At 42.0% G+C, this 23,283-nt stretch overlaps 1 protein-coding gene and 1 non-coding gene across 3 annotated transcripts; both read left to right on the top strand.

The window, feature by feature from the left end:
* The first annotated feature begins 270 nt into the window (after positions 1-270).
* Positions 271-15,224, top strand: SYAP1 (synapse associated protein 1). 2 transcript variants are annotated; one of them, XM_020886775.2, is made up of 9 exons: positions 271-623; positions 5,122-5,240; positions 6,066-6,132; positions 7,652-7,725; positions 9,181-9,320; positions 11,608-11,756; positions 13,256-13,314; positions 13,703-13,871; positions 15,041-15,224. In XM_020886775.2, exons 1-9 carry the CDS (start codon positions 431-433, stop codon positions 15,166-15,168), a joined length of 1,098 nt encoding a protein of 365 aa, XP_020742434.1. In that variant the 5' UTR covers positions 271-430; the 3' UTR covers positions 15,169-15,224. The 2 variants fall into 2 exon arrangements, with proteins under 2 accessions (XP_020742434.1, XP_020742435.1); XM_020886776.2 differs by having other exon boundaries at positions 272-623; positions 13,724-13,871.
* A 4,710-nt stretch (positions 15,225-19,934) lies between these two features.
* LOC139033440 (U6 spliceosomal RNA) lies at positions 19,935-20,042 on the top strand. Its single transcript, XR_011486019.1, has one exon. It is a non-coding gene; the product is annotated as a U6 spliceosomal RNA (small nuclear RNA).
* The last annotated feature ends 3,241 nt before the right edge of the window (positions 20,043-23,283 follow it).

The following is a 23,283-nucleotide window of genomic DNA, read 5'->3' as shown; positions in this document are numbered from 1 at the left end:
CTCAGGAAGAGCTTAAAAACATCCATTTTCAAGGGGCCAGCCCAACTGAATCTGAAAAGGCGAGGCTAAGTCACCAGCAAAGCTGCTCTGAGTGACAAAGACGCTGTTTACTACCCTACATCAGGAAACTACAAAATTCCGGGGGCGGAGGAAAAGGGGCGGGGTTGGGAGACGTGGGGAAAACCCTTCGTCCGGTTTCCACGCGCGTAATCGAGTTACGAAATAAGGGGAGGGCGGGGCCTTTGTCCGGAAGTGACGCCAGCGCGGCCGGTGGCGGAGTTGCCGTGGAGGCGGGGCGACGCACGGAGCCGCGGCTCCGTGTCGCCCTTCCTGCTATCTTCCTGGGAGATATTTCTTGTGGAATTGAGAGTAGGCGGCACCCTCAAGGGTCTCCGGTGACCCGGACCGCGGTGGCGGCCCCGCTGACGGGATGTTCCGCGGTTTGAGCAGCTGGTTTGGATTGGAGCAGCCGGCGACGGGTGGCCGGCAGTCCCAGGGAGACGGACAGCCCATGGGACACTCTCCACCCGATCAGCGCTCCGAGGCGGTGGCGGAGTCAGCGGAGGGGGAGCCACAGTTAGCTACGAACCAGGAGCTCCTTCATCAGGCCAAGGGCCTAGGCAGTGAGTCTCCCCCGGGACCGCAGGGTTTCGGGAGCTCCCGCATCCCTCCTGCCGCCCCTGGGTGTGGACCACCAATGATCCGGAGTGTGGGGTGGGGAGAGGAAGGTGTCTCTGTCGATCGGTCGGTCCTCACAGGACCGGAGAGGTTGGTGAGGATCTTGGCAAGACCGAAGCCTCATCTAATAGTCAAACCCTGTGCCTGAAGTCCCTAGTGGCTAGTGACATGTCACTCTGCAGTGTGTCAACACTGAGAGCGGAGGCGCAATAAAGCAATGGGGCCCGACATCTTTAGGTTTGACGGGGAATCTTTTTTATTAAACTCGCCAACTTTCACTTCCACGGCCTCCCAGCCATAGAGGACAGGGGACGTTGAGGAGCTTTTTGCCCTTAAATCAGAATGTGTCGTCCCAGTTAAATTGAGGAAGAGTTGCTAAAGGCCTGTGACAAGTAGGCTCTGTCCTTTTAGGTGCAGCTGAACCTTTTTCCTTAAGGCGGGAAAGTAATTAATTGCCAACTATTGTCTGTATTCCAAGTGTCAGCACTAGATGCTTTGTGAACGGATGCCTCATCTGTTAACATCCCAGTGAGTTGGGAGAACAAGCTCCGAGTTAGTGACCCAAAGTTAGGCTGATATGTAAATGGTAGAAGTGAAATTTGAATCTGGGGCTGTCAATTTCAAAACCCATGCTCTCTCCCAGCTTACAGTCTTAATTCAGGAGGAGGGTATAAGTAATAAACATGCAAAATAAACACAAGCTGTAGTAATTCTGCTCCTGGAAAGACCTTGTCAGGCTTAAATAATCAAACCGTCTTTGAGAAGGTGGCCCTAAAGCAGACAACACTACAAGTGAGAGATATGAAATTTAGCAAACAGTTTTAAAGGATTTAGTTCAAGATACTGAAAGGCAAGAGCATAGGGCAGGCTGGAGCCAGAGAGTGGAGAAACACATATTTGAATAGGAAAGGCTCTAACGTTAAAAAAGTTTACTGTGGGGTGGAGAGGCAGGGAGAACAGGCATCATCTCACATTGTGGCTGTACACAATCTCAGCCCCAAGCCTCTAAACAGTGTACAAGAAAAATAAAACTAAGTGCTGTGCAATGAAATCACTGAAGAGGGAACAACTATTTCCTCTGTGGAAGATTGGGGAAGAAATGAGCTTGGAATATTTGAGAGATGTAAGAAGATGAATTTGACTAGAGCAATTTGCCTCTCAGCTATGTTAGGTAGCTGGGATAAATAAAAGTGGGACCACGTTAGGAAAGGCTGTGTATGTTTGTTTCCTTGATTTCACAGAACATAGAAAAGCATTTTCCTTTATCTTCAGAAGAGTATCAAAAGTGACTTCTTAAAACTCAGGGCTTTATTGAAGCTTCATGTTTATATTTAGTAATAAAGACTTCCAAATATTTTTAGTAAGTATGTTTTCAATATGAAAACTTTGAAACCAAATACTGCCATCTTTTTCTTTCCTCACCAGACTTTCTTTAGGTTTAGGAGGCTAAGGTTAGATGAAGGACTTCCCTGCCCACACACACATTGTGAATGCAAAGTTTCCAAATAAATTAGAGCTCATTTGGCTCTGAAGTTTGTTTGTTTGTTTATTTTTTGGCCAAGCCACGCGGCATTGTGGGATCTTACTTCCCTGACCTAGGATAGACCACAGCAGGGATCTTAACCACTGGACCACCAAGGAAGTCATTTGATTTTAAAAAGATGTAAAGGTCCTAGTTTGTACAAAACCCCTCAAAAAGATGAGAGACAATCAAATATTTTTTATTTTACATAGTGATCCTAAGAGGTATATTCTTTAAAAAAAAAAACCATCTTTGTTTTGAAAACTTTAAACATCTCTGTGCCTGATTCCCACTGAGTAGATTAGTTTCTTTGGGGCACCAGCTTGCCATTTAGAGGCAGGTAGCCTGTGTTTGTGTTCCTTGTACTTCTTACTACCTTTATTGTGATGTCATTTGCAAATCATAGTAAGTCCAACAAACAGGCTTTTGACAGAGAGGACAAAGACCACCCCCAGGTTTCATGAGCACCCACTGAAATTTTAGTTTCTTTGGCAAGGAGGAAGAGGATAGGCTATTGGCTAGGCAACAAGGTCTTCCCCATCTTCATGGACAAATCATTTATCCTCTGTGCCTCAGCTTTCCTATCTGTAAACTAGGCTAATTATACCTACTCTTCCTGGGATGCTTGTGACATGATGAAAATGAAGATAAGATATTAGCGATCTGCCCCCTCCTTCCAGAAAGTTGCTATGTCTATTCACTTGCAGACATTTTACTTAGACTGTCTTTTCTTTGGTCGCTGCTTCAGTTCAGATCCCCTCCTCCTAAGTCCCTGAAGTGGACTTTGTACTCCTGTTACTTCCTGTTAACTCTTATCTGCATCTCAATTTTTCTGTCTTTAACTTGGTGTCAGCCAGTCTCTGCACAATTCCAGACTTCTCGTCTTTATGAGCATCTCTCCTGAGAATCTCTTGCCCTGTCTCCCACTGCCCCCTCCTTCTGACTTAGGAATCCAGGCCTCTCAGTAATTAACTCTTGGGAGATATCCCTCCCTTTTGGAGAGCCTCTGTTTAATGAATAATCTCGCTCCTCTTGTTGTCTTTCAATCTTTCTTTGTTGGTTTATTTGTTTATCAATGGACATCCTTTGAGGGCAAGAACTGTGCATTCTCGGAACTTCCCTGGCAGTCCAGTGGTTAAGACTCTGCATTTCTAATGCAAGGGGTATGGGTTTGATCCCTGGTCAGGGAACAAAGATAAAAAAAAGCCCAAAATGACAAGTCTATCAATAATTCAAAAGGTATTCCTGAGAAAATCTTAGAGGGAACCCTGCTCTTTTAGAAGTTTGGATTTGTATATCTGCAGAGAATATTTTTACAAAGTAATGTGGCTGTATTCTCATTTTATCATACTACTATGGGTAAATAAGCTAGTCATAGCCAAGGAAATCAGGGATCTCCCTAAAGCTCAGCATTTAGTCACTCCCCATTCATGCACTCAGCAAGTACTTACTGGTCACTTTCTGGGGATACACTGAGTCAGCCAGCCTCGGTCCCTGCCCCAGTGGGGCTTAGGATGGGTCTTGAGTCTAGCTGAGAGGACACATTCACCACGTAATGGATATAGTGTCATGGATATTGTTGATCTGGCACCACAGGTAGTGAGGGAACACCTCTTGGGGACACCTATGCTGGCCAAGGAGCCGGCGTCCATTTGCTGAGAAGTGATGTGTAAGTGGAGGTTCACAGGATGTGTAGCGTTAGCTGGGTAAAGAGAGGGTGACCAATAAAAGTGTTTCAAACCAAGAAATGACGTATTTGGGGCTTCCTTGGCGATCCTGAAGAATTTCTTGTGGTCATGTGAAGGGGGAGAATGGTGAGAGAGAAAGAGACAGGGGCAAGGAGTGTCCTGAGGTATAGTCACAGTGGATGTGACTACCAAGAACAGATGAACACCTCCAGACACAGTGGGGAAGGGAGACTGTTGAGTGGTAAAGGAGGCGGTAAGTGGGCGAGATGTCACTTGATTTTCCATGGTACCAGCCACAGAGTGAGGATTTAATCAGGTGTGCTGAGCTCCCTGGGGTGTTCTTACCAGGGTCTCCTCCCTGCTGGTGGTGTGAGTCAGCCCTCCTGCCCTCTCAGCAGGTGTGTGTCACAGAGGAAGACCGCCCTAGATTTTGGAGCATTTTCTGTGAGATGAAATTTGAAAGCCAGTTGCCTGGGAGCATCCTCCACCATGACCTTCCTGAGGTCGCTTCCTGTGGCCCAAATTCTGTAGAATGTGAACTTCAAAATGTTATTTATCTACAAGTACACCTTTACATCGTAGTGCAAAAAGAGCCCTGATAACAAATGTGTTTTCAGGGCTTTAGAAAAGTTAATTTTGTGTTTTCGTTTTGTCTTGTGAAGTTTGTATGTTCCAATTTGAATTTCATTCCACATATTTGCTCATTATATTAATGAAGAATATTTACATTAGGGCTTGCTAAGATTTCTATTTATTAAAAACTCCCCCAGATTTATCATGGGATGAGTTAATCTAGGAGAGGAGGGGCTTTTTTCTTCTTTTTTTGAATAAGAGGAAAGGAGAAAATTAAGATGGGATACTTAAGGTCTAGAAAGGAAAGAAAGTAAGAAGGAGCCTTGATCTTATTGTAAAGTAGGAGAGGAGATTACTTGCTGAGATAAATTAGAACTAGAGGCTGGAGAAGGGCAAGATAATTTTGAAACAGCTACTGGGGTGAACCGAGGAGCATGCTAACAGTCTTTGAGAGCAGTGAACTAAAGGCCCAGTGTGGACGGCCTGTCCGCTGAGAAAGTGGCGTACTATTGGTGCTTCTCACTCCTTAAGTTTTAAGTCCTAATTAACAAGAAATGTGTCCTGTGGTTTTAGTCTTACAAGCACTATTTAGGGAGAAATTTACAAATATAATAGCCATCATACTTGAATGGAGCATAGACTTTTTTTTATTCTTTACAGACTATCTGTTTAACTTTGCAACCGCTGCTACAAAAAAAATAACTGAATCAGTTGCTGAAACAGCACAAACAATAAAGAAATCAGTAGAAGAAGGAAAGATAGATGACATCATTGATAAGGTATACTTAAATATCTTTTGGAAATATAAGTTTATGAAATTCATTAGCAGCTAATGTAATCATCCCTTTTTATTAACTTTATTAATCCAAATAGGGTATCATATTCTGATAAAAATGTTCAGATTCTTGTTTTTTTCTCTCTCCCCTCTCCTTTTTGTATAATAAGTAACTATAAGTTACCTGATTTGAATAACCTTTGTTTTTATTTTAATATATTCTAAAATACATTGATGCTTTTGGGTAATACTAAGCTTTTCATATTGTGAGTTTAATTTTCAACCATAACCATTTCAGAATACATTTATGCCTTTGAATCATTTGAGTTCATTCAGTTGAATCTTTTTAAAAGTCCTGGACCAATAGGAACAACCCTTTTAAGACTCTAGGGAGTGAATTTTTTCATTTTTTGCAGTGGTAGGATACAGGCCTAGGGAATGTCATTTCTGTTGGTAACTGTTTGAACTAAGGAGGTCATCAATCAAACTTAAGACAGCTTGTTATTTAGATATTTTCATTGTGTGTACTATTTGTTAGAATGAGATTTGACTTGTCTTTTATTGTTTTATAGAATAACATAAAAATTCTGTCTTTAACTCCTTTTATTTTTGCATTTGAAAAGATCGTCTATCATAAAGGCAGTTGAACACTTAGAGTTCAGAAATGTTGAAGATTCCCTCTTATTGGGGAAGGGAAGACATACCACTTTTTTGTCTCATTATTTGAAGAAAATGAATGAGATGTCCCAAATGAACTTCACAAATCTCGAGTGTGTTTCTTATCTAATAAGCTTTTAAAAGTAATTTAACTCTATGTATTTTTTAACAGACAATTATAGGAGATTTTCATAAGGAACAGAAAAAATTTGTTGAGGAGCAGAATACAAAAAAGTCAGGTATGGTATAGGTTTATACGTGACTTACTTGCTACCAAATTTTACTGAACACTGGTTATGTGCTTGACATCCCACTAAGGCTATGAGATTACAAAAATGTCCAAGTTAGGCCCCCATCTTTCAGGTAGCATAAGGATCAATGGAGACAAACCTTCAGGACTTGAAGGAAATCTCTCCCCGTGGCTAGGATGTGGGTGAGGTAGCCCTTCTGGGGAGCTGGCTCTGAAGGAGAGAGAGTGGGCTTTTCTTTTTTACTTTCTCACATGTCCAGCAGAGTCTCTGATGTATACCTAGCGGGCACTTAGCAAATGTTGGCTCCCTTCCTGAAAAAAAGGAAGGGCTTTCCAGGGAAGTGACAGAGGGCTGTGAAAAATCACAGGGTGTTGGAGAACTTACTCAACACATTTCTTTACTGACAAATGTTTGTTTAAATGTTTGCAGTTGCAAGATCTCAAAATGCCTGCTTTTACTGTTCGGTGGTTTTCAAACACAAAACTGACCTCATATCTTTGAATTTGGCAAAAGTAGTGTAAAATACTTCAGTTGGTTTGAGCAGTACCACAAATTCCAAAACAACTAATTAGTCCTGTGCTGAGTTCCCGTCAGGCATTGTTGCCCCTAGGTACCCAAAACTGGGAAGCGGCTCTTTGGGACAAGTCAACTACTGGACAGGGCAGTGTAACCTGGTGATTTGTGGGAAGCAGTAAAGTTGACCCTGGCTCAGGAACTTGGTACAGGAGCTAGTTGGTGCCTCTGAGATGGGAACTGTGGACGGATTGGGAGTGAAAGGTTTGGAGGCAGGTTCACTTTTTTTTTTTCCGTTTCATTCAGTATGCATTTCCTAAGAAATAGGGATATTCTCTTATATAATCACCAATGGTACAGTTACCAGTTTTAGGAAATTTAACACTGACATAATATTCATAGTCTAATTTTGTCACTTGACCCAGTAACATCCTTTATACATTTTTCCCCCTCAGTTCAGCATCCAGTCTTGGATACAGTCCTGCACTTTTTGTTGTGCTTCTTCTTTTAAAATAGACCATTCCTCATCTGGGCTTGGTCTGATACTTCCTCATGATCAGATTCAGATTATGCATGCTTGGCCAGAAGACTACCTACATGATGAATCCTTCTCAGGAGATCACATCTGGAGGCCTACAGTGGCCATCTCTCCTGGGTGATGTTGATTTTGGTCACCTAGTCAAGGCATTGTTCAACTTTTCCATTGTATGATGCAAGTCCGTTTGTTACCAAATGCATACGTGCATAAGATTCATAACATTAACTCTGAGGATTACAATGAGTGTTCGTGTTTGGAACTTATTAGTAAATTGCTAAAATGGTTATGTGGAAACTTTCTCATTCTTTCAAGCCACAAATGGCAGTGTAACTCTCTCCCCGCTGCCCCCCCTTTGTAATTGTAGTATAGTTGCTTTACAATGTTGTGTTAGTTTCTGGTGTCGCAGTGTAACCCTTGTAACCTGTTTTTACTTCTTTGCCATTAAAAACCTTTTAGAAGTAGCAGTGCCACCATGGGTTGATAGTAATGATGAAGAAACAATTCAACAACAAATCTTGGCCCTGTCAGCTGTAAGTATCTCGTGATACCGTGTACTGAAATACTTTCTTCCTATCATGACTTCATCCTTAGCAGAATGTTTTTCTTCTATACAATTTTAAAAATATTTTGAGATGTTAGGAATGTACACATCAACTTTCACTATTTTTTTCAATGTCTTTAAGTTTGCTTTTCTAGTCTTTCACAAAATAATTCTTTCAGCCTTAAAAGGATTTCTTTTTGTTATTAAGACAATCTTTTTTTTTAAGACAGTCTTTTGAGATGTGCTATTACGAAGTTTCTAGATAGTATTCTGATTCTTCCGAATGAAATGATCATATTCTAAATTTGCTCTTTAACTACTGTATATATTTCTCTGAAACTGAAATTGAAAGAAATAAATCTCCATATGCTGCCCCCAAAATATTAGAGTGTTACCACCTAAGAATCATGTAGCACCTGACAGTTTCAGGAAGTACTTTCTCACACATTATCTCTTGAGCCTCCTGGTATGTCTGTGAGGTAGGTAGGGGCTTTTAGCACCACTGCGCAGGTATGGAGACCGATACTCTCAAATGGGACCCTCACTCCTTATCTTTGTCTGTACTGGGCTATGAACTCTCAGCAGAGGCTGGCTTTGAGCTCTGTCCTCAGCACCCAGCATAAGGCTTTCACTGTATCAGTGATTTTCAAGCTTTATTTTTAACCTGCTTTTTTTTTAACTAAAGTTGTAAATGGAACCTTGGTCTAGAAAACAAATGTAGAGCGGGGCTTTCCCTCCCTTCCACTGCCCCAGGGCATTTAAGATTTTTTTTCTTCCCATTAGTAAATCCTGACATCACACATCTGCTTGCTTCTCCCCAGAAGGGGGAGACTTGGAGTGTTGGGTGGGGGCCCTGGCCCTATCAGCCAAGGTTCCCCAAGTGACCCAAGGACAAGCCTTTCCTTGCCTGGCACTCTGTGGAGAAGCTGCACTGTCTGTCTCAGTCACCATTGAATTCTCATGCCCTCAGTGCAGGGACTGACCTTCAGAGCGTCCCAGAGATTTCAGGCAGAGCGTAGGCACGTACGTTCCATCAGAAGGTCTGGGACTAAAGTGTGGTTTGTGCACACTTGAGAAATGACTTGGGTTTTACTTTTATGATAAGACCATCATGGTTAGCTGACTCCAACTTTGGGTTCTTTTATACTAGTTTTCACATACTAAAACAGAAGTCTTTTTCTATGGTTTCAAATTATATAGTTTCAACAAGTTACATGGTTGAATCTCCTGACCTCTCATGACGCTCTCTCCAGTTGAAACTATTAAAGAATATATGAAAAGATTGATCATTCTCCACTCTCTCTAAGGCAGACAAGTTAATGACAGCTCATTGCACTTGGTGGCTGAAGCATTTAGGGAATTTAATGTGTCATATCATTGATGCGTTGTTACCTATTCATTGCAGTCTATGGTTTCCCCTGTGTTTTTCCTCTTTTTATCCAAGGACAAGAGGAACTTCCTTCGTGACCCTCCAGCCGGGGTGCAGTTTAACTTTGACTTTGATCAGATGTACCCCGTCGCACTGGTCATGCTCCAAGAGGACGAGCTGCTGAGCAGGATGAGATTTGACCTTGTTCCTAAACTGTAAGCATTGGGTTCTCGAGCCTGATGGGAAAGAGACATGGGCTGGGAGCCAGGATGTTCTCAGACATTCTTCATGGAAACGGGCTCTACGGCTCTTCAGCAGTACCCACCTCCCCACCTCCCCCCACACACAGTGCCATAGAATCAAAACTCAGGGTGAACTTTTGGGGAATTTTGGAGTACAAATGAGATGTGCTCTTTTATCCCCAGTTAGATGGTGGAAAGAATTTTCCTATGAAAAAAGCATATGCACCTGCACCCTCCTGAATAAAACTAAGATCCCCAAGGTGCATCAGAACATGGCGCTGCCTTTTCTCTACTCGGGCTCCTGTCTGTGGCAGTGGTCTCTTTCTCCTTCCCATCCAAGGCTTCTCCCCTCCACAAATCCCTGCTTGTCCCTTAAGCTCCAGCACATGTATCATGTCTTCTGTGACGTGGTGATCAACAGAGGCCCCCTCCCTTCTCCTCAGCCACCGTGAGTTCTTCCTCACCTTTTCTACCTTCTTTTGAATCTGCCCCATTTTTAAAGTCAGTGGTCTTTGGTGTTCGGTGAGTGTTCCTGTTTAATGCCTCTCTCTCCTAGTGTGGTGGGGTTATCTTCCTGTTCTCTGAGGACATGAAGTCTGGCTTTCTTAAGATACCCTTCTCACTCTGCCTTCTCTGCATCTTGACTTTGGGTTCTGTGGTTCATGCTGGTGGCTTCTCTTACCCGTTCTTTGGGGCTATGTACTCCTCTGGGCCGTTGAGGCGGGGCAGCTCGGTAGCCGTAAGCAGACTCCTCAGCCCGGGCTGGCTGTAGACGGAACAGCGAGTTGAGCCTGAGCCCCGTGGCTTCAGTACAGCCAGGAGCCCCTGTTCTCAGCCGCGCCAGCGTCCCTGAGTGCAGGGACTGCGACTCTTGGTCTCTGCCACTTGATGAAGGTGGTGTCTGCCAGCCTTCTTGACTATAAAGTTACTCCTTTCCTCTTTGAAATTAATAACTATTTTCTGGGGAGGCACTTTGAAACTGTAAATACGTCATTTCTCCTCAAATTTTCCATGTATTAATATATGTATGTATATCTGTATGGACTCAAGGTCCTGTTTTATGCAATGGTTATAATCCATTGCTATCATTATTTGTTTTGATGCTCAAATCATCACCTATTTGCCAGTGGAAGCCCATTCAAGCTGGCTTCTATGTCTTTTTAACTCATCCCGTTCATTCATTGAGTCCTTCCTTTCTAGCATGAGATAGTCCTCCAGGCTCGCCTTGTACTTCCCCTGCTATGAGCCTGGAATTGGCTGTTTATCCCAGGGGTTCTGGTTCCTTTTAGTGGAAAGTGGTGCGCATTAGGCATGCTCTTTGTTATTGGGGTCTCACTACTCATTGGCCCACTCAGTGGAAGAGCTATTGTGCTCATATACACACAGATGCACTTGTTTGCATCTCTATCAAATAAAAACCATATGGTCACAGTGATACTTCACAGCAAGGATCATTCTAGAGTTTTCCCTTTCCATGATTGTAACTCCCTTTTCTGATGGTGAGAAACCCAGTTTCCACTATCCTTAGTATTTTTATTTAAGCAGTCAATCCCCTTGCGAGTGAGCAATCGTCCTTTATCACCACCACCACCTCCCCAGCTTAGACACCCTCCTGTCCCTGCTCAGGCTGTCACTCACCATTCCAGGCCACCGCCATGTGGATGGATACTCACCTTACCCTTCTTGGGTGCCGACACCTCACCCCAGGTGACGAGTGTGCAGCCAAGTTTGAGAACCACTGAAGAGTTCTCAGGTTGAACTGCATGTCAGTCTTTTTATCAGTCATCTGCCACTTCATTACTGTTACTGATTGCTAGTTATATGCAAGCTGCCAAATATGTCCTCGCATAAGGAACAACACCCACAATCCTTTATTCTCACTGCTTGAAAGCATTTAATCCTTTGGGAAACATAATTGGGGGGGACCTGGCTCTACTTCCAGTCTCCCAGGCTGCTCATGGTGCTTTGACAGCAGTCCCCCACTTCCCTCTGCTGAGGGCAGTGTCAGTATATTTGAAACACCAAGAAACACTGAGGATTCATTGGTGCATTATAAACTTTACTGCTGTGGAGAAAATAGTTTTCTTCTTATCCTATTACTCAGCTTTCAATTCAAAAGCAAGTGAGAATTTCCTTTGAGCCCCATTCCGATTCGAAACTTGTCTGTAAAAACCACCTATTCCAATCTCCACTGCAACAGATAAGCCCTGCACACATGTATGCATGCATTCTCAAGTGCATTGTTGTTTGTCTTTGAAAGTGTGAAGGAAGACGTGTTTTGGAGGAACTACTTCTACCGCGTCTCCCTAATTAAGCAGTCGGCCCAGCTCACAGCCCTGGCAGCCCAGCAGCAAGCTGCTGGGAAGGAGGAGAAGAACCACGGCAGACAGAATGAGTTGCCGCTGACAGGTATATTCAAGAAGACTTCACTCTGCAGGGCAAATGTCACAAACGTTCCTTCACAAATACTGTGAGATTCTCATGAGCCTGTCATTGTGCACATACCAGAAATGTCATCATCATCTTAGGGAAAGTCCTTTTCCTTCCAGAGAAGATATTCATTCTTCTCTTGTTGCCTTCTCCCTGACCCTGCCCACCGTCTTCCCTCCGTTTTCGTTTCCTTTGCTTTTCTCATTCTTCAGGTTTTTTATTTCTTCCTTTGTATTTCTCCCTCCATCACCAGTCATCTTCCCATCTCTCTCCTTGCCCTTTTCATGCTTTCTGTTCTCTGCTGACTCAGCTCCCCACTTTCCTTTGGTTCTCAGTCTTCCACTCAGCCTGCTCATTTCCCCAGTTCTCTGGTCTGTAGAGCTGAGCTCAGCCAGCCAGCCTGGAGCCAGACCTCAGTCAGTGACACATGTGACTCTTCCTTATTGTGGCAGTTTTACCCTGGTTGTTGGGGAAAGTGGTTTATAATATCAGCAATGATTTCATACAGTGGTCCCCAACCTTTTTAGCACCAGGGACTGGTTTCATGGAAGACAGTTTTTCCACAGGACCAGGAGGGGGTGATGGTTTCAGGATGATTCAAGAACATTACATTTATTGTGCACTTTATTTCTAATCTGATGCTGCTGCTGATCTGACAGAAGGTACCAGTCCATGGGCCAGAGGTTGGGGGCCCCTGACTTAATACCTGTAATAATTATTAAAATAAGATATGTATCTTGTGTCATATTTTTAATGTTTAATGAACACTTGCTTTTTTTGTATAGGTACCTGTTACAACTGGAGACTTATCCATACATGGAATTTTAAATGATTATATAAAACAGTGCATCCTAAGGCACCAGTTGTATGGACCACTAGGAGGGCACCTGACAACTACATTTAGGGTCAGGAAATGTAATGAAGTTGCTCTCACAAGAACATTTAGCACTTTGCATGCAGATGTTAATATGAATCCCAGTTGTCTCTCATACTTTAGTATTTATTTATTAATTTTATTGGAAAATGCCATTTTACCCAAAACTGCTTGTGTATCAAAATGGGCTTAACAGGAGAGCCGCTATGACTGAGCGTTACGTTTTATTGATACTTTGTGCTTTCTAGCATTTGGGACAAAAGGAAAACTTAACTTAATTCTCTTTATCTTAAAAGAAAGAGCAGAATTATTCTTCAATGCATTTTGCTAATAATCAAAACTCGTTTCCTACTGGAAACCTTACATAAGGGGTATTAGAATATGATGATATATACTAAACATATCCCCAAAAGAAAGAGGTTGAGATGGTTTCATCTGGGTAGTTCCTATGATAATTACAGAAAAACAGAAAGCATAACATTAAAAACTCATTTCTGAAAATTACTTAGTATCATCATGTGCTCATGAATAATTTAGTTGTTATCATCATATGTATTCAGAATTAAATCAAGCAATTCTTGACTCTCTTCTTCTCACTTCTTAGAGGCAGTACGGCCCAAAACACCACCTGTCGTAATCAAATCTCAGCTTAAAACTCAAGAGGTAATACAGTCTTACATTTTACCTAGTAGTTGATGTCTGGAAATGAAGTAACTGTCAGCTAGCTCAGATACCATTTCAAAACTGCTTATGCATACGGGTCTTATCTGTTCTGAAGAAGAGGGATCCGGTACTTAAAGGGTTAAAGACCTACAGCTGAGACCTGAGGCGATCCTCCAGAACTAGACAGAATGACTGGAGTGATCCAAACTGTGAGTGAGTGGAGAGACTCAGGTGGTCACTCCTGTGGTCAGCGAGCCAGGGTGCAGGTTAGGAGTTAGAGCACAGCAACCATCTGGGGAGGGGAATGAAAGTGAGGCTGCAGTAAGTCATTAGATGACCGTAAACACGAGCTCTAATCTCTGTGTGTCGTTTCAAAAACCATTTCCAGGGCTCATGTATTGCCTTTCAGGATGAAGAGGAGATTTCTACCAGCCCATGTGTTTCTGAGTTTGTCAGTGATGCCTTCGATTCCTGTAACTTGGATCAGGAGGACCTGAGGAAGGAAATGGAGCAGCTGGTGCTGGACAAAAAAGAGGAGGGGACAGTCGCACTGGAAGGTACAGAGCCAACGACATCACTGTTCTCATCCCCAGTGCTGAAGTTGACCTTAGAAAATTTTGTTATTTTGGAGCAGATATACAAAACTAGGTTGTAACTTTTGCATCAAAACTGCTCTGTGTTCCGCACTAGAAGGTGGATTCTGGCACACATGACCAGACTTCCCATTCCTCTGCCCTAAGCACAGAAGCATAGAAAGGAGACCACAGAGGCTAAGTGACTCTTCTGAGGCATCTCAGCGCCAAGGATATGTGGCCAGGAGTGGGCACCAAAGCCACCCCTTCCCCTGGAGATGCTGCCCTCTGGCCTTCTGCTTTCAAAGCTGCATCCTGCTGGAATTTATACTGTAGGTTTAAGACTCTTTCCAGCTGCTGTGTGCCACGAGCACATCACTTCTGGGAAGGAGCAGGCTGCCTTTTAAAAACCAAATTAACTTAAAGTAATGTAGGAAAAAAGTGCAAATGATGGGGCTGCTTTCTTTGCCACATCAGCACAGATTGCTGGCTTCCTGTTGGATGACAAACAAAGGCTTCATCATTCATGAAGCTTTCAGAGACTTACCATCAAGGAAGACAGCTGTTCCCACCATTGTGCAGAAAGCACTGGTGATAAAGCTGGCCTCCCAGAGGTGAACCACCTGCACATCAGGTTCCATCCATATGTCTGTCACTGTCACGCTCTGTGATCTTGGACAAGTCACTTAACCTATAAACCTCCATTTCCCCATCTGTCAAATGTATATAACTGTCTCCCTAGTCCATGGACTGTTCTAAGGTTAAAGAATGATATTCAGAGAGCGCTTAGCCCTCGCCTGGCTGAGTGAGTGCTCTAGAAACATTAGCTGTTTTTGCTGCCAATATTAATTATCAATTATCTATTTAAATAGAAGGAAAATCAGAGGCCTAGGTAAAGGAAAATAACACTCAAAATTTACTGACAACATCTGATACCTTTCCTTCTGCATTTAATAAATGTATCTTTCTTATCATATTTCTCTTCAGTAACAGTTAAAATCTGTTCAGTTTCTTAGCATACACAGTGCTGAACAAAGCCTGAGACAGTAAATATTTCTGTGGTTAGGACGTAACACAGGTAATTATAGTGGACTGCATTGTTTAGACCACCATGATGAATTCAGAATCTTTTTCTTCTCATTTGTTTCTTTTAGAGGATTCTGTAGATTGGGAGAAGGAACTACAACAGGAACTTCAGGAATATGAAGTGGTGGCAGAATCAGAGAAGCGAGATGAAAACTGGGATAAGGAAATAGAGGAAATGCTGAAGGAGGAAAATTAACTGTCTGTCTCCCGAAATAAAAGAATAAACCTTAACATTCTATAACTGACATTAAATTCTAGATGTTGAGACTCACTTAATCGGAAGGCACAAAGGAATATAACTTTATTAAATTCAAAATTATTCTTTTTTCAAGCTGAAACTTGCCTCTTCTACTTAAAAAAACAGGACACAGGACATTTATTCTAATCAAAAAAGGATGTTTTAGGTAATGTTCCTTTAATATAAATCTAGTTAGAGATGTTCTTATAGTCAGTACAGACATCTTTCTGGTAGTCAGTACAGACATGTTTCAGAAACATAAAATCTTAGAGTACAATTTTCTGTGAGGTCAAAAATATAATTTATTTTTCAATTGTGGTTTTCTAAACATTTGTACTTCTTGCATTTTTGTTGATACATATATGTTAAAGTACTTAATGGATTAATAACTATCAAAATGACCAAATTGTACCAAGAACTTGAGAGGAAGCACTTTCTGAACTATTTTCTTGCAGATATTTTCTAAAATTCCATCTGGAAGCCAAAAGATAAAATAATTATGTTGATTATAATGAGTAAGCGTCTCACAGTTTGACACTGAGAAATACTGTGTAAAAATTTGTTTTTCTTCGGGGCCTTTTTAAAAAAAATCTATGCCACATTTAATAATGGTTTCCTAAATCTCACATCATAGTTTTTGTAGAAACCAGGGTCTTTCATCCTTTAAGTATCAATGACTGTCAGAAGCCCCTTCACCTTAAAGTCTCATGTGGTTTAAATCTTCTCCACATATAATACATGTTTTTGCTTTTTTCTCTTAATTAAAGGGTCAGTCTTTATAAAATTGTGTTCCCTGAGTACAGCTTTTGGAACTTTATTAATCAATCCTCCCTGGATTCTGCACTACCGCAGGACTGTTCACAGAACGTGGTTACTTGAAAAGGATAGATGGCTGAATACCAGAACACTCCATAGTGTTTCCTTCCTGAACCTTTCAGGTTTTTCAAAAAGCCTTTATTTCATAAAGGGGAGCAGAATTAACACAGTTCTTCTAAGAAACATGTACTTATTTATATTCTTGATCCCATAAAAATTAGTCTACAGACCTCTGGCAGATATAGTCAACGAGAATTAGGTGTTTAGGTTTGTAGTTTGGGATATGCTCCCACAAAGAAACCAGGCTTCCTCAGCTAGAATCACTTGGGTTGTATTTGATGAAACCACTGACACCATCATCAAGAGACTTCCACTTGTGGGTCTGCAATTGCTGATTACTCAGCGGTGGTGTCTGGCAACTTTTGGGGCAATCCTGTTGAAAATTTTTAAGGATTTAGAGTTGACTGTAGTGAAACAAATGTTAAATGTTTTTAAGTAGTTAAAAATCCTAGATATAAGCAGCTCAGAATACGACAGTAGTTGGCTCTTAGGATATGCACTCAAATTCTTATTGACGAATGTTGAATAAACATAAAAAAGGAAAGGTTTCAGAGAAAGTTAAAAACCTGGGGCTTCCGTGGTGGCTCAGTGGTAAAGAATCCACCTGCCGATGCAGGAGACGGGTTCGATCCCTGATCCGGGAAGATCCCACATGCTGCGGAGCAACTAAGCCCCTGTGCCACAACTACTGAGCCCATGTCCTAGAGCACATGCTCTGCAACAAGAGGAGCCACCACAATGAGAAGCCTGCGTACTGCAAGCAGAGAGTAGCCCTCGCTCATCGCACTTAAAGAAAGCAGGGCACTCTCCAACATAAGTCACAGCAAGATCCTCTATGATCCACCTCCCAGAGTAATGGAAATAAAAACAAAGGTGAACAGATGGGAACTGGCTGAACTTGAAAGCTTTTTGCACAATGAAGGAAACTAAGCAAGTGAGAGGACAGCCCTCAGAATGGGAGGAAATAATAGCAAACAAAACAACTGACAATCTCCAAAATACACAAGCAGTTCATGCAGCTCAATACCAGAAAAATGAACAACCCAATCAAAAAGTGGGCAGAAGACCTAAACAGACATTTCTCCAAAGACATACAGATGGCTAACAAACACATGAAAAGATGCTCAACATCGCTCATTATTAGAGAAATGCAAATCAAAACCACCATGAGCTATCACCTCACACCAGTCAGAATGGCCATCATCGAAAAGTCTACAAACAATAAATGCTGGAGAGGGTGTGAAGAAGGGGGAACCCACTGTTGGTGGGAATGCAAACTGATACAACCACTATGGAGAACAGTATGGAGATTCCTTAAAAACTAGGAATAAAACTACCATATGACCCAGCAATCCCACTACTGGGCATATACCCTGAGAAAACCAGAAAAAGACATGTGTACCCCACTGTTCACTGCAGCACTGTTTACAATAGCTAGGACATGAAAGCAACCTAGATGTCCATGGGCAGATGAATGGATAAGGAAGCTGTGGTACATCTACACAATGGAATATTACTCATTTATAAAAAGAAGCATTTGAGTCAGTTCTAATCAGGTGGATGGACTCACAGCCTATTATACAGAGTGAAGTAAGAAAGAAAGACAAATACTATTTATTAACATATATATATGGACTCTAGAAAGATGGTACCTATGATCCTATGTGCAGGGCAGCAAAGGAGCACACACGCTAAGTAGCTTCAGTCATGTCCGACTCTTTGTGACCCTATGGACTGTAGCTTACCAGGCTCCTCTGTCCATGGGATTCTCCAGGCAAGAATACTGGAGTGGATTGCCATTCCCTCCTCCAGGGGATCTTCCTGACCCAGGGATCATAGCTGTATCTCTTCTGTCTCCTGCCTTGGCAGGCAGATTCTTTACCACTAGCACCACCTGGATCTTACATACAGGGCAGCAGACGAGACACAGAAGTAAAGAACAGACTTTTGGACTCAGTGGGAGGAGAGGGTGGAATGATTTGAGAGAACAGCATTGAAACATATACATTACCATATGTAAAATAGATAGCCAGTGGGAGTTTGATGTATGAAGAAGGGCATCCAAAGCAGGTGCTCTGGGACAACCTAGAGGGATGGAGTGGGGAGGGGGGTTCAGGAGGGGGAGTTCAGGACAGGGGGGGACACATGTATACCTATGGCCCATTCATGTTGATGTATGGCAAAAACCATCACAATATTGTAAAGTAATTATCCTTCAATTAAAATAAATAAATTTTTTTAAAAACCTGTGCAGCAACAAAGATCCAGTGCAGTCATAAATAAATAAATAAATAAAACCTTAAAAAATTAAAAATGTAAAATGAAAATAGAAATGTTAGTTGTTGCTATTAGTTTTACATGAAAGTCTTAATGCTTAATTGTGTGTTAACCTGTGAAAATAAAAGGATAAAATAAGATGTTATACACAGGGTATAAGTAGATTAACCAATTGCACCACTGGAGCTCCTATACGCAGCACAAAAATACAGTTCGGCTACAGTTTTATGGATCCATCAGTGGGTGAAATGTTCTGCTTTTCTAAATTACACAGGTAACTGAAGTGTTATTCTTTTTTCTTCTTTTCTTTTTCTTGCTGTACTGTGGGGCTTGCAGGATCTCACTTCCCTGACCAGCAATTGAACTTGGGGCCACAGCAGGGCAAGCTCAGAATCGTAACCACTAGGTCATCAGGGAATTCCCTGAAGTATTGTTCTTTTAAAGGGCAAAATAATTTTAACCTGTTTGATGGGAAATTTTTCAGTATTTATTATATGCTTGGGGGGTCAACTGACAAGTTATACTGTGCATAAAAATACATGAGCTTCACGAAAGGGAGTTTCATAAAAGGAAACAGAATTAAGGGGTTAGATACACAGGGACTCAGGCCCCTCCCTTCCCAGACCTGCTGGCTCAGGGTCTTGCGTTGTACCAAGACCCCCAGGGATTAGAATGGACCTCACGAGCTGAGAGGAGGAACAACCCACTCCAGTATTCTTGCCTGGGGAGTCCCATGGACAGAGGAGGCTGGTGGGCTACAGTCCGTGGGGTGGCAGAGTTGGACATGACTGAGTGAGCACGCAGGAATTGACGGCGCTGCACCAATGCACTGATGCGCTCAGGGCAACAGAACTTTCTGGTGCTTTTTACTCTTCCTGTAGCATCCTCAGCTGACACTGGCTTTCTAGTTGTAAGTGCCTCCAGTTGTCACCCGTTGCCCCCTCCCCTTTCCACAGGCCCCAATTAAGCGGATCCAAGTTCCCAGGGGGACAATGAATAATCCTGCTAAACCAGATATTTCTCACAGCACATTTCAGAGTGTGCGCTCTACCAACCACAGAGGCAAGGCTCTCTGAGAACCACGTTACCTTTTCACGAGCTTTCTCTGAGGTTCTCGGGCGGTATCTAAGGCCTGATGTGCCCACCCTGAAGGCCGGATGATATGTTTATGCACATAAACCTAAATAACAAAAATCATTTAAACGGTAAAGAGAGCATCGAACCATACTAAGTCTTTATAGCCTACTTTAGGTGCATGGCGTCAGTATTACACAAGAATGAACAATATCCGTCTCTTTTGCGATGACAGCAGTTGATGGCAAGTAAGTCAAACCCTCAGCTGACCTTGCCAGTCTCAGGAGGCTGTGCGCTGCCACCACGGGCGCGTCCCAGTGGCAGAATCTCCTATACGCAGAGGTGCTAACTTACACAAAGTGACGAGTCTCAATGTGTCATATCCGAAAATTTTTAAAGCTTTTCTTTTAGGAGATAAAGCAAGTGTTGGTACTCATTGTGCTTTCAGATGCCCCGTTATAACCAAGATGGTTTTGCACAATCAAAATAATGTTACAGTGCTAGAAGCTTCAATAGCCCATATACTAAACTCGAGTGATACAGAGATTAGCATGGCCCCTGCGGCAGGGATGACAAACAAATTGGGAGAAGTGTTCCATACTTTTTACAATTTTGAGCATTAAAAAAAATTAATAACATTATGAATAGGATTCACAGAATATTTTTAAAGTTTACCAAAAGAAAACAAGCTTACATCCAACTTGCAACTTTTTATTTGCCTTCTTGACTGCTTGAGATATTAAAAAATAGGACTCTGCATGTGCTTCTATAGTGTGCATTACTTTGTAGGTTGCTCTTTCTGGTAGACTTTCCCACCATTGTAAGTAAAGTAAAGATACACATCTTTCAACCCTGAAATTAGGTACATTGAATTTTAACAAATTACTTTTGAGTTGTAAAAAATATGCGGTAGAAATTTTGATATAGTTAATACAATCAATTAGTTTAACTCATTGGGAGAACAGGCTGTTTTAATGAATGATTAGTTCATGAAAGTACGGAACTATGTTGGTAAGAAGAAAATAAAATTACAAAATGCATGTTAGAGTGCCCCCAAAGACGCTTGGAAAACTAGTAAGTCATGGCACATGACATATATATTCATGAAGCTTTAATTTCATGCAGTTACGCATTTCTCACAAGTCACTTTGGTTATGTGATATTCACACTGAGGGATTTGTTTAGATAAAGCCATTTATGATTTCAGTTGTTAAACTACAATATTTTATAGCATTATTTCCGTGCATCCTGATTTCTTTAAGGTTAAATGTTGCCGTTCCTTCTGAAAACTAAAACTTCTCCTCTGGTATAGAGGACCCGTCAGCTCCTGTTGTTAGAACTGAAACTGCCCTGAGATAGTCTTGAGTTTGAAGAACACATTTTACTTTCACTGTAGACTTCTCAAATTCAGTAACCTGTCCTTCATTATAACAGATCACTGTAACCCAGGCACCATCATTTTTTTGGGGGGTGGGGGGGGGCTTCACTCAGCTTGTAGGATCTTAGTTCCCCCAGCAGGGATTGAACCCGCTCTCTTGGCAATGAAAGCACGGGAGCCTAACCACCAGGGAATTCCCTCCACACAGTCCTTTACTCTAAATCTGTTGTAGCATTTTCCCCTCCTCCAGTCGTGATGATATATATTGACCCATCTTGTTCCTTTCTGATAACCATGATGAGCAGTGACTATACTTTTTGCAGGCTAAGGCTACAAGGCAGGAAGAATCACCAGCCCCTCTAAGAATTAAGCCTGTTCTCAATAACACTTTGCCGGAGGAGGAGGCTGATATAGTGCATCCGTGTGTGCTCAGTCGTGTCCCGCTCCTTGCGACCCCATATAGACATTGGATCGATTCATAATAATGGAGGGTTTTGGTGACTACGACTCAAGTATCCACATTATAATCACAATCATAGTCATTAAGACCGTAATATTCTCCACCATTACTGCACTCCAGCAATGCAAAAATCCAGATACAGTAGAAAGGCCACATCACTGGACAGTTTTCACTCTGTCATGGCGACTTCCCGCAGAGTATAAATGTGCTGTGAGGACTGAGCTAAATCCTATGCCTCTGCCAAATGAGTGTGGCACGACAACACTATGTTAATGGTGTGTGCTTCCTTACTCAGATTAACAGAAGACATGCTTATGAAATTAAAGCATGAAAATAGACACTATTCAGAATCTAGGCAACACACAAAAGTAACTGCACAACAAGAACACGGGATGGATTACGGTCCAAATATTGCCATGCTGTTATAAACGGGCTAAACCAGTGAGCTGCTTAGCCGAGAACAGTGACTCTGCACTCCAGAACCACTTAAGACCTTTAAAACTGCTGATGCCCAATCACCACACACAGAAAAACTTACCTGGCCCAGGGTGGAGTCCTGGGCATAGGATTTTTAGAAACTCCCCGACTCCTTTGGTGGACCGCCACCATTGTGAAGCACTGGGCCCTGAACAAAGAGGCCCCAGGGAAAGTCAGACTGCTCTGGGCAAGATATTCCAGCAGGGGCGCTCAGCTGATTCCATGTTTCTTAACATCCATCCCTGTCCCAAGTGTTAACCGATTTTCAGAGAGGCCTTTCTAACATAGATACTACTCTAACTGTTTTCAAAGTTTTAAAAAATTTTCTAAGTAACGGAAATTCCCTGAAGGTCCAGTGGTTGGGACTCCACTGCAGGGGCAGAGGCTCAATCCCTGAACGGGGAAATAAGGTCTCCCAAACCCTATAGTGTGACTAAATAATAATAATTATAATGATAATAAAATCTACAGTATCTTCGGATTTCACGTTGAATATGGCAGATTAAATATATCCATTTATCTCTACTCTCTCCACAAAACCCCACTAAATGACAGTAAAGGAATAAGAAGAAGAGATGTGCTCTTATTGACAAAACAGGAGAGCAGGTAACTGCAGCCAAGTGGGGACAAGGACATTTTAATGCTTCAGAACCCTGGAAAGCTCAGGAATTCTAAGCTACCTCTGAAGGTTGAGGACAAACTGATACCAGAGTGGGCATCTAGCCTGTCTGATACAGTTTAAAACAAAACGAGGAAAGAGCAGTATAAGCATATTATGAGTTATAGACGCAAACAGATGAAACCGCTAAGGATTTAAAATAGTTGTTTCTGGCAAGTGGGAACTGGGATGGGAAAAAGAAATCCTGAGGTTTTCTCTTCTGAGAGCCTTGTGTCATTTGGCCTTTAAAGTTAAATTCTGAAAGCAATCATCCTTCAATTAAAAAATAAATTAAAAAAACAACAAAAAAGATAATATTAAGTATATACAAAACTTAGATTTTTTTTTTTAAAAGCTGCTGTTGAAACGCGTTTGGGAGTAAGGTATGCAAACACTGTAGATAAGAACGTAAAATTGCAAAATCTTTCCAGGTGACAGGTGGGCAATATGGATCAAAAATTTCAATGTGTGGAACATTTAGTCCAGCGTGTTCACTCTTGGAATTTGTCTTGAGGAAGTAATTTGACAACCACTGCTTTGAGTATAAAATAGAAAAATTGGAAACTGTCTACACGCCCTACACCAGAAATTTGATTTGAACAAGTGATGGCTCCTCCATGCAGTGAACTTATAGGCAAATACTTTAAATGATGGATTGCACACATCCCAGACGGTCAGATATTCTAAAAGCCTGAAAACAACGAGTTGCTGGGCATGTGAAACAGCGAAATGTTGATATAGTGCCATTGAGTGTGTACTGGTACACTCTCTTTGGAGAAAAAGCAAAAATTGGCAAAACATAAATGAAAAGTTAACTATACACCTTGATCAGCAATTCTCATAGGGAGTCTAAAATGACTCCCATGAACTATA

Source organism: Odocoileus virginianus, unplaced genomic scaffold (genome assembly GCF_023699985.2).
Source record: "Odocoileus virginianus isolate 20LAN1187 ecotype Illinois unplaced genomic scaffold, Ovbor_1.2 Unplaced_Scaffold_6, whole genome shotgun sequence".
NCBI lineage: Eukaryota > Metazoa > Chordata > Mammalia > Artiodactyla > Cervidae > Odocoileus > Odocoileus virginianus.
The sequence above is the reverse complement of the archived record's forward strand: the minus strand, read 5'-3'. Positions and strand labels throughout refer to the sequence as shown.

Coding starts and splice junctions, on each gene's coding strand:
- SYAP1 (XM_020886775.2), top strand. CDS start 431: ATGTTCCGCGGTTTGAGCAGCTGGTTTGGATTGGAGCAGCCGGCGACG. Junction 5,241..6,065: donor TAGATGACATCATTGATAAG/GTATACTTAAAT, acceptor ATTTTTTAACAG/ACAATTATAGGAGATTTTCA. Junction 13,872..15,040: donor GGGGACAGTCGCACTGGAAG/GTACAGAGCCAA, acceptor TGTTTCTTTTAG/AGGATTCTGTAGATTGGGAG.